The sequence below is a fragment of the Lactuca virosa genome, chromosome 8 (genome assembly GCF_052849685.1).
Source record: "Lactuca virosa cultivar CGN04683 chromosome 8, Lactuca_virosa_CGN04683_v6, whole genome shotgun sequence".
Taxonomy (NCBI): domain Eukaryota; kingdom Viridiplantae; phylum Streptophyta; class Magnoliopsida; order Asterales; family Asteraceae; genus Lactuca; species Lactuca virosa.
Window position 1 is genome coordinate 133,691,016 of NC_136433.1, and position 15,629 is coordinate 133,706,644.

At 33.3% G+C, this 15,629-nt stretch overlaps 2 protein-coding genes across 2 annotated transcripts; both read left to right on the plus strand.

Moving 5' to 3' along the window:
- The first annotated feature begins 557 nt into the window (after positions 1 to 557).
- Positions 558 to 2,475, plus strand: LOC145134769 (uncharacterized). Its single transcript, XM_079069601.1, has 4 exons — positions 558 to 780; positions 974 to 1,231; positions 1,416 to 2,264; positions 2,377 to 2,475. The coding sequence occupies exons 1-4, from the start codon at positions 654 to 656 to the stop codon at positions 2,388 to 2,390; spliced, it is 1,248 nt and encodes a 415-aa protein (XP_078925727.1). The 5' UTR covers positions 558 to 653; the 3' UTR covers positions 2,391 to 2,475.
- Positions 2,476 to 4,464: 1,989 nt separating this feature from the next.
- On the plus strand, positions 4,465 to 6,658 carry LOC145133325 (uncharacterized). Its single transcript, XM_079068266.1, has 2 exons — positions 4,465 to 5,281; positions 5,410 to 6,658. The coding sequence occupies exons 1-2, from the start codon at positions 4,471 to 4,473 to the stop codon at positions 6,612 to 6,614; spliced, it is 2,016 nt and encodes a 671-aa protein (XP_078924392.1). The 5' UTR covers positions 4,465 to 4,470; the 3' UTR covers positions 6,615 to 6,658.
- Positions 6,659 to 15,629: the final 8,971 nt, after the last annotated feature.

The following is a 15,629-nucleotide window of genomic DNA, read 5'->3' on the forward strand; positions in this document are numbered from 1 at the left end:
GGCTGAACAAGATGACACATATATTCATATCGGTTATGTCCAGATTGATCTTTCTAACCGTCAACCTGCTCACATGCGCTCAACCAACCCACCAACCCGAGCGAGCACCACTCGATTGCATTCATGTTGGAGGCCACTTTCTTATTTTCGGGTTAAAGAGCAATAGTGAGCTTTTTTATAAATCGAATGGTTTAGAGTTCAGAATCTTTTATTAAAAGGCCGATTAACCATTTAGAGGTTAATTTTTATGGAACCAAACATGATGAATATTGAACAGTTTTCTTAATTTAACCGTTAACAAACGTAAGTTGAATAACTAAAAAGCTAACATTTGATAGTTTTTTTTTTTTTTTTTTTTTTTTTTTTTTTTTTTTTTTTTGCAAATTATTCAGCCATGCCAAAAGAAACGCCACTGGCTTTGCCACCTCGTGCATTTCATGAAACAAGGCTTTTTATAAGGAGAATGGATGATCACTATCTCACAGGCTAATCAGGCATTCTTTGAGTTATATATCATATGTTGTTCACAAAAACGGCCTGAAAATGAGGCACGAAAACAGATGACGATCATCTCTCTATGTTCTTTTTGTTTTCCCTCAATCTCAATAGGAACAAGATAACACCTATATACATATGTTTGTGAATTTGTAACAATGGCCCAAGCAAACGATATTGAGAAAACCTCCAACGCCCAAAGCGGTCAACAAGTTCAAAACGTGCAGCATATTAAGAGTACCTCTAAAGCTCAAACTTCCTCGACTTTTCAACAACTTTTGCAACGTAAGCTTTGTCATGTTTCGTTTAGATTTAGCTTGATCTTTGCATATATATAAACAATTTATGTGGACATTATCAAAACTATCAGTTATTTGTAATCTTGATTATCGACAGATAAATAACATGGAAAATGAAGAAACTCCCGGGTTTGATTCCCAAATGCTTAATTCTCCTTTTGCTGTTTTTTTAATCGCAGGCGAAGGCTCGAAGTGGTCACATATTTCCACGGAAAAGCTCAAAAAGAACAAAAACCAAGAACACAACGGGAACGACCATAACAAGAAGTCGTCTGTGCTAGCAAAAGTAAAAGAGAAGGCCAAAAAGTTGAAACATTCTTTGAGTATCAAGAAACATCGCCATGAAAATGATCCACCATCTACTTCCGTCACTTGTAATGCCATCACTAGTTCAGAGGACAAAGGGGGAGAAAATGCCGAATTTCACAGTCCAAGAAGTAATGTATTCTCTATAGTTTTACCTCTTACATAAATTAAGAAAAAAAATACTCCTTGTGTTCTAAAAAAATGAAATGTTATTTGATATGTTGGTTAACAAAAATGTTTGATATATAAAGATATAATAATTAAAGAAGACTTACTAATCGATTTACATGCATGTGTGATGTGTATATATTCCAGTGTCCACATCCAAACATATACCAGACACCAACAAACAGGAAGCAAGAGATCATCCTAGAGAAGCTCACATACCAATCACCGAGAAACATTCACCAACCAGCAAAGACGAACCTACATGTTCTAGTAACACAATAAAAAATTCCCATTCCAAGAATGGGGAACTAACCGATGATGCTAACCATCAGGTAACATCCACTGTTGGTGCTCACAATGATGTCAACAATCAAGCAGCAACAACAGCCGATGCTGCTAAAGAAAATGATTTGCCAGAAAGCAGTTCAAGATTTTCAAACCTCACGGTTTCCACTGCGGGAAAAGACGAGAGAAGCACTGAAGAGGGAGAGAACATGAAGACGTGGGAGAGAGGAGTTTCAGTGAAAGAATATTTGTTGCAGAAGTTTGAGCCTGGAGAAGATGAGCGGGCACTATCCCAAATAATTACACAGACCATAAGTCCTAGGCGAGATAAAGTGAGAGAGGCAATGAGTTCGTTTCTGAAAACGGAAGAACCTTCAGAGTCAACAAGTAAGATTTCAAACTCGGAGGTGAATGATAACGATACGAACCCTAATAACTTAAAGACGACGAAGTCATTACCTGCGTCAGTCAACACAGAGTCGAAAATTGCTTCGATTGTTCAAAGCCACAGTTTAGGGTCAAATGCTTCTAAGAATCTAAACCAGACTTTTAAGTCGACAGTTGCTTCATATCAAAACAATTTGAACTCCTCAGCCAACACTTCATCTAGTCCAAAATCGAGTTCATCGCCTTTGGGTCATGGGGTTAGTTCTCCTGAATCTAGTAATGCTCATACTACTCGGGTTCCACCTTCCAAAAATTTACTTGGAGGTAATATCTACTTACCGATTACCATACTACTTGACAACTTAACAATCCAGTAGTATTTTGGCATTTTGCTATTGTTAGTACTGCATGCGATTTAACATGATTATGAATGCAGCTGTGGAAGAATAAAATGATGGAAGAATTCTACAAGCTAAGTGATCGAAGAAGTGTGTAGCTGAAGGCCCTTTCCATGCAGAAACGAGGCCATGCATGATCGTATTTTTAACAATTTAATTATGATTTTTGACTTAATTTCTTCTCAAAACGTAACAAATTGTGTGTTTTTCTGTACATGGAAATGAACCTTTATTGCAAGAGTTTAAATGGTTCATAATTGTGGAGTACTATCATTAATTATGATATAGAAAAAAAAATTAATTAGAATTTTCTAGGCGTACGTTGTTGGCATATAAATGTCTAAATATATGATATCACATATGAATTTTGTAGAAAGACTTAGAAAAATCACATGCAAACTTTTACCATGTACGTGCTCAGTATAACACATCTCTTGCATTATTGTATAAAGGTTCAATAATTGAATATTGAGACTTAAATGAATACGTAAGAAAAATATTTAAAATCAAGAGTTTATACACTACTTAAACTTTTTAACATTATTTTAAAACCTTTTTTACAACCTAATAAGGTTGAAATACGTAAGAACAATATTTAAAACTTTGTAACGTTTGTAAAACTGTTTAAAAATTATGATTTCTTATTTAGAGATTTTAGAAAAAGGTTTTAAAAGTTTGAAAACGTTTTATATAACTCATGTTTTTATAAACCTTTTTAATTACTTGCTCTTTTATAACTATCAAACCTTTTAAACAGATTACTTAATACTTTTTCAACATTTCTAGGTTGTAAAAAATGTTTAAAAAGGGTTGAATTTAGTTTTAAAATGGTTAGTAAAAAAAGTTAAAAATGGTTGTAAAAAAGTTTAAAAATGATGTAAAATAAGTTTAAAAAGTGTTAAAAAAAATACTTAAAACGGTTGTATAAAAAGTATAAAAAAAGTTGTAATTTTTTTTAAAAAGTTGTGAAATAATTTGTTAAAAAGTTGTAAAAGAAGTTTCAAAAAAGGTTGAAAAAAGTCTATAAAGATCTTGTGTAAAAAGTCTTAATTTTTTTTAAATATTGTAAAAAAAAAGTTTGGGGAGTATTTGTAAAAAAATCGGACCAATATTGTAACAAAGTTTAAAACTTGGCCAGAAATGTAAATGTATAAATGATTTTGTGAGCTTGTATTAGCAAGTAAAAAAACCCCTAAGTTCTTTACAATTTTACATAATAAATTAGTGAAAACTTAGAGGAAACAATGTATAAATTACAATATCATATTTTGTATTTACCAATGTTTAAAATGGTTAGGCGTGAAACATAACGTAGTTTATATGTTGCTAATTCGTTCAGCGTTGCAAATATTTTCAAGACAGCAACCAAGTAAAACAAGTCAATTGGCCTAAAAGATTGACGGATGGAATAAAGCACTTAGGATTTTAAACGGGAATCTCGCAAATGGAAAGTAATCCCTTTCTTATATATACACTCCTTCAATTCTATTTTAATGCATGAAGTGTCAATATCATGTCTTCCTATGGGATTTATTCTTTACTTATGGAAGAGGTGACATTAATGATAAAGAAAAAGAATATTATAAATATGCTTTTGTGTTTTTCATTTGTGTTTATTCTTTGCGTATTAAACCGAAAAAACCAACACAATGTAAAATCGTTTTCAGAATTACGAAGACATTGAGTGAACAACATACACATTACAGTGTCATATTCTTATCTTTAATAATGTTTAAAACATTCATAAAATACATCATAAATTATGTAATCTCTTGATGTAAACATAATTACAAGAAATTCCATATTATAAGGATCATAAATTATGTAATCTCTTGATGTAAACATAATTACAAGAAATTCCATATTATAAGGGACAAATAGGAAAGCTTGGTTGGTAAACTACTAAAAGGAAATTAAATTCGTACGATAAACCACTTTTAAGAAATTTCACTGATTGCTTCTTTGGAAAAAATGGTTAATAAAAACAAAAAGATAAACAACTGTACATGGGGAAATAGGAAAGCTTGGTTGGTAAATTACTAAAAGGAAATTATATTCTATTTGTTTGTTATAAATATACAGGATAGGGAGTCTAACATCTTTATCGTAAAGAGAGAAATATAATAATTGTGATGGAGGCAGTACTTGAAGTACTTGAACACGAGCATCCAATAAAGCTCGTTGATTTGCAGCTACATTATGAAGAAGAAGACGATGATGATGCCGATGATGCTAAAGAGGAGGAGGGTGATGATCTAATTACAAAAGAGAGCTTTCGAGGTGCATGTGACAGGTGTGGTGAAGAAATCAATGTGTACCACAGGTACTACTACAAATGTATGGCAGATTCGTCATATGATTTCTCACTTCACAAATTTTGTGGTGAGCTCCCAGCATGTTTGGAGAGCGCATTTCACCGACATCCTCTTACCATGTTTATGCTTCGTTATAATTGGTCATGCGCTATTTGTCACAGTAAGCACAATTCAGGTGAAATCCGTTACATTTGTTTTGAATGTGAATTTTGGATTGATGTAAATTGTACACTAGAAATAAGAAAAAGGATCATTCATCATCCTTGCCACCCACATTTGCTAATATGTGCTATCACAAAGCCAATTTTATGCGACTGTAATGCTTGTGGGAAGGAACACAAAGGGATCTTCTATCAATGCAGTACCACGTGTACCAACTTCATCATCCACAGTGAATGTGCTTTTTTACCAAAAACATTGCTAATCCAACACACCACTGGCGATGATTTTCATCATACTCATCCCCTTATTATTTCATATTCCTTCCCCAGAGAAGATCAAAAAGCTAAACATGATCCCAGATGCAGAGTATGCGGTCATTCTTTTTATGATAGGGAGAATCTTTGGATTTACAAATGTGATAAATGCATGTACTATATCCATATGGATTGTACAACATTATGTACCGGTAATTAATAATTAATCCTTTCTTTTCATTATCATTCACTAGCTACTTATTACAAATTTCATGAATGAGTTAATATAAATTGCATTTAGCTTTATTTGAGATGACGTATTCCATTTTCAATTTATCAGGCGCTGGCAGAACCAACAAAAACTACAAAGATGTTGATCATCCTTATCTTGTCCATCTCCCATTCCCTGATGAAACATACAGCATACCGAAACACTTGTTTCTCCAAGAAACAGGAACAAGCAATCATAAGGTAAATGATTACCTAACACACATGAGTCATAAACACCCTCTAGTTCTAGTTAATGTTGATCAGACACAAAGCAAAAGCAATGGGCAAACCTCCTCCTCAAATTCTTTGTTGTTATTAATAAAGTGTCATGACCCAATGAAAAAGATCCAACTGCTATGCAATGGATGTCTTAGACCAATCATGTCCACCATGCCATTTTATAGGTGTGCTGATCAGAGTTGCAATGGCTTTGCTCTCCATGAGTGGTGCACTCGACTCCCCTTAGAAAAAGAAAACCACCCGGCCCACCCACAACATAACCTCTATCTCATCTATTCAAATGACCTTCCTTTCTTTTTGGGTGTGTTTGAGTGTGCTGTTTGTGATCTACCTTGCAATGGATTTGCGTATGGTTGTGTTCGATGCAAATACTATGTTGATGTTACATGTGGGCTTATACCTAAACAAATCACACACAAAGCTCACCCAAATCACCTTCTTTCAATAGCTCAAGTAGAAGTTACAAATACTTCTTGTCTTATATGTCTCAATGTTGAGGAGGGACGTGGACTTTCATTCTGTTGCAACACATGCAATATTTATATACATTCCAAATGTGCTCTGTTATTAACCGAGACAATAAGACACAAGTATGACAAGAAGCATCCCATGCACCTCAGTTACTTTCCGATTGAGAACCATAAGAGCCAATACTTTTGTGAAATCTGTGAGGAGGATTTGAATCCTCATCAATCTTTCTATCATTGTCAAGATTGTATTCAGTCGATACATACTGCATGTGCTCCGTTAATACTTCAGAGCGAGACTCATACCTATATCACTAATCAGAGAAGCATTTATGAATTTGTGAATATAAAGTTCGGATTCACTCTTAACCTTTTTCGTCTTCACAAACACCCTCTCTTATTTGCTCAAGGTATCAAGTCGGATGGTGAATGTTCTTGGTGGGGGTGTCGTCTGGGATTACAATATAGGATGATCTTTAAATGCCTAAAGTGTAACTTTGTAATTCATTACGAATGTTGTGAGAGAAAAGTAAATATGAAGTTTTTGGTTTCTCATCCACATGTTTGAAACCAAATATGATTTGTAATCACCATATATTACTCTTTCTTGTATTACATCCTCTCTGTTTTATTTCATGTGTATGTATGATGGTACAGTAAAGTAATTGAATTTAACATGTCCATGTCATCTCCTGCAATAAAGAGTGAGGGAAAATTTTTGGATCCCCTAACGCAAAGTTTTTGTAAGGTTATGGATAATCGGTCGAACCAGGCCCTTGGTGCCTGTTTGAGACCATAAAGGGACTTATGAAGCTTACATACATTATTGGGTTTTACCAGATCAACTAAACCCTGTGGTTGACGAATGTACTATTGGATTAGGTGTCTAAGCCCATAACTATAATTGTTATATACTTGAATTGATAGTAGCACAATCCTTTTGGGTTGCCCTCAAACCTAACAATTGGACATGATGACTTTTAGAGAGAGAGAGAGAGAGACAGACAGACAGAGAGAGAGAGAAAGATTAATTTATTATATGATTATTAAATTGAAATAAATAGTGTATTAATATATTATGAGAATAATATATTAATTAGAAATCATATTATTTAATTAATGATTAATAAAAATTAATTGGAATTAATTTTGGGATTAATTAGATTAATTAAAAGTGTAGGGACTGTTTGGTCATTAAAATTGTTATTTTACTTGCCTAAAAAGAAATAATTAAAATTGGAATAAATCCTATACCCTAATTTTTAAAAATTAGAGGGTGAGGATTATGATTAAATTATTTGATTAATTTAATTAATTAATCCTTATTTGATTTAATTTATTTAGTTAATTTTTAATTAATAGATAAATATTAAATCATTTGGTTTATTTTAAATTTAAATTAATTGGCAAAATTTAAAAGGTTAAATAAACCTAGTATTTTGAAAAGTTTAAAATACACCTTATATTATATGTAAAATTAAAAACTTAATAATTACTATATGTATAATACTAAGTCATTCAAATCGCTAGTTGTTGGAACCGGAAAGTGAACCTCTAGCAATCACAAGTATTTAAGATCCGAAGTCAGCAAGTTCTGAAGTAGAGATGGAATCCGAAGTGAAGACCATTCCGAAATGGAGCAAAGATCCGAGATTGATAGTTTATTTATGCATTTATTATTTCTTGTATTTTATGTAATGTAACGCTTCATAAGACTTAGCCTTTTGTTTCAATTATATAATCAGTTGTCAGAAGCTGTTTATTATCCAGTCCTTGGAACGTTCGGTAGTTTGTACAATGCACCTCCTTTTCCTATATAAGTAGTGATTTTAATGACAAGAAATACATGATTGTTAATATGATTAATATATTAATTAGAAATGGTAATAATTAATCATAAATTAATTGGAATTAATTTTGAGATTAATTTGAATTAATTGGAAGTGCAAGGATAGAGTTGTAATTGTTCAATAGTTGAACAAGAGGCAATTTCATAACCTTACAAAGGCTTGGACGGTTTTGAGAGGATCAAAATTGGTTCTGGAATATTCCTATAAGATAAATAGGAAACTAGACAAATACCAGATTTGAAATAATATTATTTTATGTTCAAATCTAGGGTTTCTAGGGTTTCCTAGCAGCTATATAAAGACGCTTAACTCTTGCAATTTTTAGCCATCACTATTCCTAGAGATCCAGTCGAAAATTTCTATCCCCTCTCCTCTCTCCTAAAGTCTTCTAGTTTTTAGTCTTGGGTGTGAACCATTAGATGTATCATCCTTTTGGTGCTTGCTTTCTAGAGATCAACAAAAGAGGATTGACGTAGAATTGTTGCAATAACAATTCAAAGGTATGTAATTCTAATCATTGTGATTTTGATTATAGTTGTATACTAGTATGGTTTCTTATTCATAGTATGTTGCCTTTTTGTGTGAAGACATAGATCCTTGTAGGTTGCATGTACCCTTATTTGTTAAGTGTTATTTTTCCGTATTATACATGATAGTTATGAACTACGAAATCCATCATAGATGACGTGATAAGCTTGGTCCACCTTTTGTCCCAAAATCGCCCTAACCGTGGTATTACTAGCATCACACATAATCTCGAATCGAAGATCCCAAATCAGCGATTGAATGATGGGGGCGGATGTTAACAAGTCTTTCAAACGATTAAATGCACTTTTACATGAATCACTAAGCGCGAACTCAAACTCTTTTTGTAGAAGTTGGAACATCGGAACTGTGGTTTTAGAAAAGTCTTTGATGAAACGCCGATGGAAACCTACATGGCCAAGAAAATAATGCACTTCCCAAACATTTGTTGGGTATGCTAAACTCTTAATGAAATCGATTTTGGCATTGTATACTTCTAAGCCTTTTGTGACACTACATGTCCAAGTATCATGCCCTTTTCAACCATAAAATGATACTTTTCATAATTAAGAACTAGGTTTGTATCGATGCACCTTTGTAAGATTTTGGTGTGGTTTTGTAGACATTCATCAAAAGAGTCTCCATATACTGTAAAATCATCCATGAAAACCTATATGATATTTTCAACATATTTTGAAACAATGATCACCATGCATCTTTGAAAAGCCATGGATACATTACACAAGCCAAAGGGAATGTGTCTTTATTCAAAAGTACGAAAAGGACATGTAAATGTTGTTTTCTCTTGGTCTTACGGGGTAAGCGGAATTTGATGAAAACCAGAAAAATCATCAAGGTAGCAATAGTGGGACTTCCCAGCCAATATTTAAAGCATTTGATCAATGAATGGTAAAAGGATATGGTCTTTATGGGTGGAAGCATTCAACTTCCTATAATCGATACAAACTCTGCACCCATTTTGCATACAGGTGGGTACCAAATACCTTTCGGAGTTTTTGACAACCGTAAATCCAGCCTTTTTAGGGACAACTTGTACGGGACTTACCCATTTACTATCAGAAATGGGATAGATTACACCCGTATTTAAGAGTTTCATGATCTCCTTATTCACCACCTCCATCGTGGGTGGGTTTTGTCTCCTTTGAGCTTCGTGGTTTGGTTTGAAATCCTCTTCCATTAAGATCTTATTCATGCATAATGAAGGGCTCAAACCTTTGATGTCCGTGATGGTCCAACCAATAGCTTCCTTGTATTTTTTCAAAGTATCAACCAAGTCTTTCTCTTTCTCTTTTGACAGCTTGTTTTGATATTATGATCGGCATTGTCTCTTTGTCTCTAAGGTATACATACTTGAGATAGTCGGGAAGAGTCTTTAATTCAAGCACCAGTGGTTGTACAATGGAAGGGAGGAGTTTTGGGTCAGAATTGTTGAGATTCATGCAGGGCAATTCAAATCTCATAGTTGCCCCTTTTCCAAGGAGTTGATCATTTCTATCAACTCATTCTTCACAACATACTTTTCAGCCAAGTTATTGATTTCTATCTCATCAATATGCTTGCTCCAGATGGTGGTTAATACATCTTGGCTTGACAAATCAAAGCAATCATTAGTACATGGTTCAATAACATCTATGAAGTTTAAAGAATGAATATCACTAGGATAACATATAGCTTCAAAGATATTAAAGTTGATCACCTCACCATCGAACTCCATAGATAAAGTACCATTTGCTACATCTATCTTTGTTTTTATGGTACTCATGAAGGGTCTCCCCAAGAGTATGAAGCTCGATTGTGGGGTGTTTTCATCACCCATATCTAAGACATAAAAATCAGTAGGAAAGACAATTTCATTGACTTGCACTAACATGTCCTTTAATACACTTTTTGGGGGTACTATTAACCAATCGACAAGTTGTATTATGACTTCAGTTTTGGTTAAAGGTCCAATTCCCATTGTTTTATAGCTAGAATAAGGTAAGACATTAATTGATGCTCAGATATCTAACATAACATGTGGCACAAAAAGATTACCTATTTTACATAGAACCGTGAATATACTTGGGTCCTTGCATTTTTTAGGTAGCGATTTTTGTAACACGGCGGACACATTTTCTCCTACTTTTACTATTTGATCTCCTTTAAGATTCTTCTTATATGTTAAAAGTTCCTTAAGGAACTTAGTATATCTAGGAAATTGTTTGATAGCATCTAAAAGATGGATGTTTATTTCAACCTTTCGGAACACCGTCATGATTTCATCAACTTCTCGCTCCTTCTTGGAGTTCGCTAATCTTCTAGGAAATAGAGGTGGTGTGACTTTTGCTTCGGTAGTGGTGATGGGATTTTTGAATGGATTTATCTTCCTTTTTTTTCCTCTTGACATGGATGTTCTACCACAAGCTCTTCTTCCTCTTTTTCACGATCAACCGACTTCTTTGGACCATCATATCCTTTTCCACCTCTTAATGTAATTGCACAAGCATTGTGTTTCAGGTTCTTCTCGGTTTGATATGGTTGCTTTCCTTGTGATTCCATTCTACTCATGGATTGAGCAAGTTGTGCCACTTGTTGCTCTAAGTTTTTGATGTTGGATTTTGTTACTTGTTGGAACCTTAAAGTACTAGTGGAAAGTCTTTTTACAACGTCCTCCAAGGACATGCTTGATGACCCGATTTATTGCGGAGGTGGAGGATATGGTTGCCTTGGTTGGTAGTTATTATGTGGGAATGATGGCATTGGTTGATATTGGGGTGGTGATCTTTATTGGGATCCCATGTTTTGGCTGTTATTCCACCATTGATTGCCTCGAGACTGATCATAATTCCTTTGATTGGGCCAAGAATAGCCTCCCCAAGCTCTTGCTTCTTCATAATATTCTTCTTGGAGTTGAGGGCACATGTCGGTTGGATGCCTAGTTTGAATACGAATGCCACAAGGACGAGGTATGGGTTGCACACCCTTGTCTTTGGCGAGCATCATGACCGCCTTCGTCAACTCGGATAATTGAGCTTCAATATGTGGAGTGTTCACCTCTTTTACATCTCGGGGTGCGTTCACATACCATTCTTCATCGTGACTTATATGTTTAGAATCCTCCGCCAAGTTCTTGATAAGATCATGAATCTCGGTTGGGGTCTTATTTGATAAAGACCCTCCACTTGAGTCATTACGAAGTCTCATCTCCAAATGACTCATGCCTTTAATGAAACATTGGAGGATTTGGTAGTCATTGATTCTATGCTTTGGGCAATGGGTACAAAGCTTTTTGAACCTTTCCTATTATGCGTGAAAGGTTTCTATCTTGTTCTGCTTGATCCCAATGATCTCTCTTCTTAAGGATGAGGCTTTAACTTTTGGGAAGTATTTATCCAAGAAGAGGCATGCAAGATCTACATACATGTTGACCGTCCTTGGTGGGAAATAATAAAGCCAATCGTTTGATGCATCTTGCACTGCAAAGGGGAAAGTTATAAGCTTGATTTGGTCCTCTGTAACATTGTGTGGTTTCATGCCAACACACACAACATGGAATTGGGTGAGGAATTTGTGGGAGTTTTCATTTTCAATAACTCTAAAAGTTGGAAGCAAGTGGATGAGTCTGGATTTTAGTTCAAGATTGGTGGATGTCGGATAGGTGATGCAAAGAGGTTGTTGAGTTACCTCTTGCCTCACTCATTGGCGAAGGATTTGATCGGGTGGTGGAGGGTTGTTATTTTTATTTTCATTCATTTATGTAGGTGTAGAGTCGAGTATGTTATGAGTAGGTGAGGAAGGTAGAGTGGTATTTCTGGGTAATGATGGTTGGGGTGAGACTTGGAGGGTTTCTGTTTCGGTTTTTGATGGACTTGAGAGAGGTATATTCTTCTAAGTGTTAATGACCGAAGGGGTAGATGATGAAGAAGTCCTGAAACCCAGATGTTTCTTGTGAAGCTTTGCTTGCTTCCGTAACCTCTTAGCAATCTTCTCTATCATCGTATCAATGAGCAATGGTATTCCTGTATGAAAAGATCTAGGCATAACAATTTGTAACATCATGTCCCCGACAACGATGCCAATTTGTCAGGGTGTAAAACCCAACAAATAAAGGGTACAAAATCACTCCAAATACACTACTTAAATGTAGTAAAAAGTAATACAAGGTAAGCAAGGTCGATCTGCAGAGACACAAGACAATTACTTATGCCTTTTTGCACCAGGTACAAAGTAGTCACAAAGGGTCGGAGGGGGGGGGGGGGGTTGTATGCAGTGGTTTAATAAAATGATAAAAAGAACGAGTAAATGATTAACTAGTTAAAGTAAATTCAGGATTTGTGAAGCCCTCTAGTCTGTGTATGACAACTTAGCAATGTGATCCAAAGATGACACAATATTCACTCAATTTTACCTAAGTTAGTACTTGAAAGTGTTAACAAGCTCTAAGACTTCCCATTCACTAGATTGTTAAATTCAAAACAAGCTCTTTGAAAATAACCTATCCTCCTAATTTAATTCTAAACAAGCTCTTAAATAAAAATCAAAAGGTTGCATTAAGTTTGCTGTGAATATTCCCAACAACACTCAATACTCCTCACAAGCTTGGGAGCATAAGAGTGTGTGAATAAGATTTACACTAAATTCATTCAATGTAAATCAGTTTAGTGCTTGTTATTTAGTCTAATTCACACAACAATAACATATTTTGCAATTTAGGTAACTTGAATGACCTAACCCTAATTCAAATGGTCAATAAGAACTACAATTAGAATCAAACATTTGATTGAAACAAAATCAAATTCACTAGATAGAATTGAAAAACAAATATCAAGTCATATGATTCAAATCACAACCAAGAAGTGAAGATATGAAGTTAGAGAAACTAGGGTTCTAGCCACACATGACTAGAACAAAATCACAAGTCTGGAAGTGAAATTAAAGTGCTTACAAATACAAAATAAATTGTTTCCAAATGATATTCTCAAAGTTAATTGCTAAACCCTTTTGTAGAAATCGCCCTTTGGTCGTCCGGAGTGAGTGGAGTTGTCTAGAATAGCCAATAATCCCGAAATAGGTCATAAAAGTAAACTACTAAAAGGAAATTACGTGTCTGACATACCCCAATGTCAATTATAGCTTATTTGACACGACCATGTGTGGTTCCAAAGTACGATGCTGAAAATGGCCCAAATCTCGTTTGGCACGACCTCATATGGAAATACACTAAAATGACACGACTCGTGTCCTAATGTACTCGACTTGTGTGAAACTCCATGACCAAATTGACACAATCTATGTCAAATCTCCTGTGAGGAATTCTCGTTTTCTTTATTTTTGCTCCAAAAAATCCGGAACATTGTTTCCTGTCTTTTTTCACCATTTTGAATCATCTCCAACCTCCAAAACCACCTAAAATGGTATAAAAAAATATTGAAATGAAGTGTGCCAAAATTTTGTCAAAAACACAAGTAAAATGCATGGCTTATTACTAAACTACAATACAAAAGAGTGAACTAAACATGCTAAAAAGGTGCATAAAATGCACCTAACACTATCATTGTGTTTTTTCTTACACACGATTTTTGTAAAAACTAGAAATTGCCTCGTCCGAGTTTAATGGGGCCGAAATTACGTAACTAGGAAAGTGTAGGGGGGAACCTACAAATATACAAAACTCATTTGGTCAAAGTGTGAAAACAAAAAAGTGGAGAGACAGACATAGAAATATATTAGGGGGAGTAATCTGCAAATTTTGTATTAGGTATACACTATTTTTGTATTTTTTTTAAACACATTGACCGTTTCTACAAAAAAAACAAAGAAATAAATAATAAATAATAAAAGAAAAAACATAAGGAGCATTTCTGTATGTTACATGGACAATTTTTGTAATTTTTTTCTACACATGATCCAAATCTACAAACATACAAAAATGTTAAATATAGGGACTGTTTTTATTATAAAAAAATAATAATAATAAAAATAAAAATAAACAGGGAACTTTTCTGTAATTACAAATTATAGGGACTTAATTAGCCAATATTGAAAAGTTTTGTGGTAAAAATCTAAAATGTAAAAACTTTATTATTCATAAGCTATTCCTATTTAATATATAGTTCTATTTTAATATATATAGTATAATGATGTTCAGTATTTTCTTTTGTTATATGGTGTTTATTATTATTAATTATTTAACTTAGAACCCGTTTTGAAAGAAAAAATAATATTAATCTCCCTTTCTAATAAATAAATAGGTTGAATCTCCTTTTGACATGTGTCACTTAAATACAATTCTTCATTCCACATATCAACGAGATATATTAGGCAACATTTCAAAATTCAAATTTACTTTTTCTAATTATATGTTAAATTTGAAATTATAATAACTTTAAAATTTTGATATATTTCTTAGTTAATAATTTATTTAAAATAATTGATTTATAATTATAAATTTTTATTATGAAAGTTGAATTAGTTTTATAACCTATGGTTTCCACGAGTTATAAACTAGTATATAATATAGAAATCACTACAGGAAAATAAAAAATTACGTGTCAAAACATATATAATGCCACATAATGTGTAAAAAAAAAAAAAGAATTGATACATAAGCTTTGAAAACGGTTTAACATTGGGATATGAGGCAAAAATAGTGGAATTGAAAACTTGTAAAAATTGAATGATTTAATTAAAAAGTTTGATACCTAAACTTTGAAAACGTGTTAACATTTCGATTATCCAAGTTCCTTTTTTCTTAAAAGACTTATATATAATATATAAGTATTCAATATATTTTTTTTTGTAAGATTAATACTTATACTTATGCTTTGAAATAAATTTTGCAGTAATAACCAGCATGAAATAATAAAGAAGTATATAAATTAAGTCTTTTAAGAAGATATATTATAGGGCTATTTACATGGTTAATCAATAAAATAACCAAAATGTATGGAGTTTCCTCTAATATGGCCGTATGGATAAATATTATTTTTTTGAAAGTTTACCAAGGGAATATATAATATTTTAAACATAGATTTATAATGAAAGTATAAGGATACAATATGGATTTAAAATGATTATAAAATATTTGAAAACATCCAAAATAAAGATAAATTTAAGATTTTGAAAATTTATAAATGATTAATATTATATTTAGAAATTAGGCTTGATATTTTGTTACTTAAATTTTTTTTTTGAACCGACAAATATAA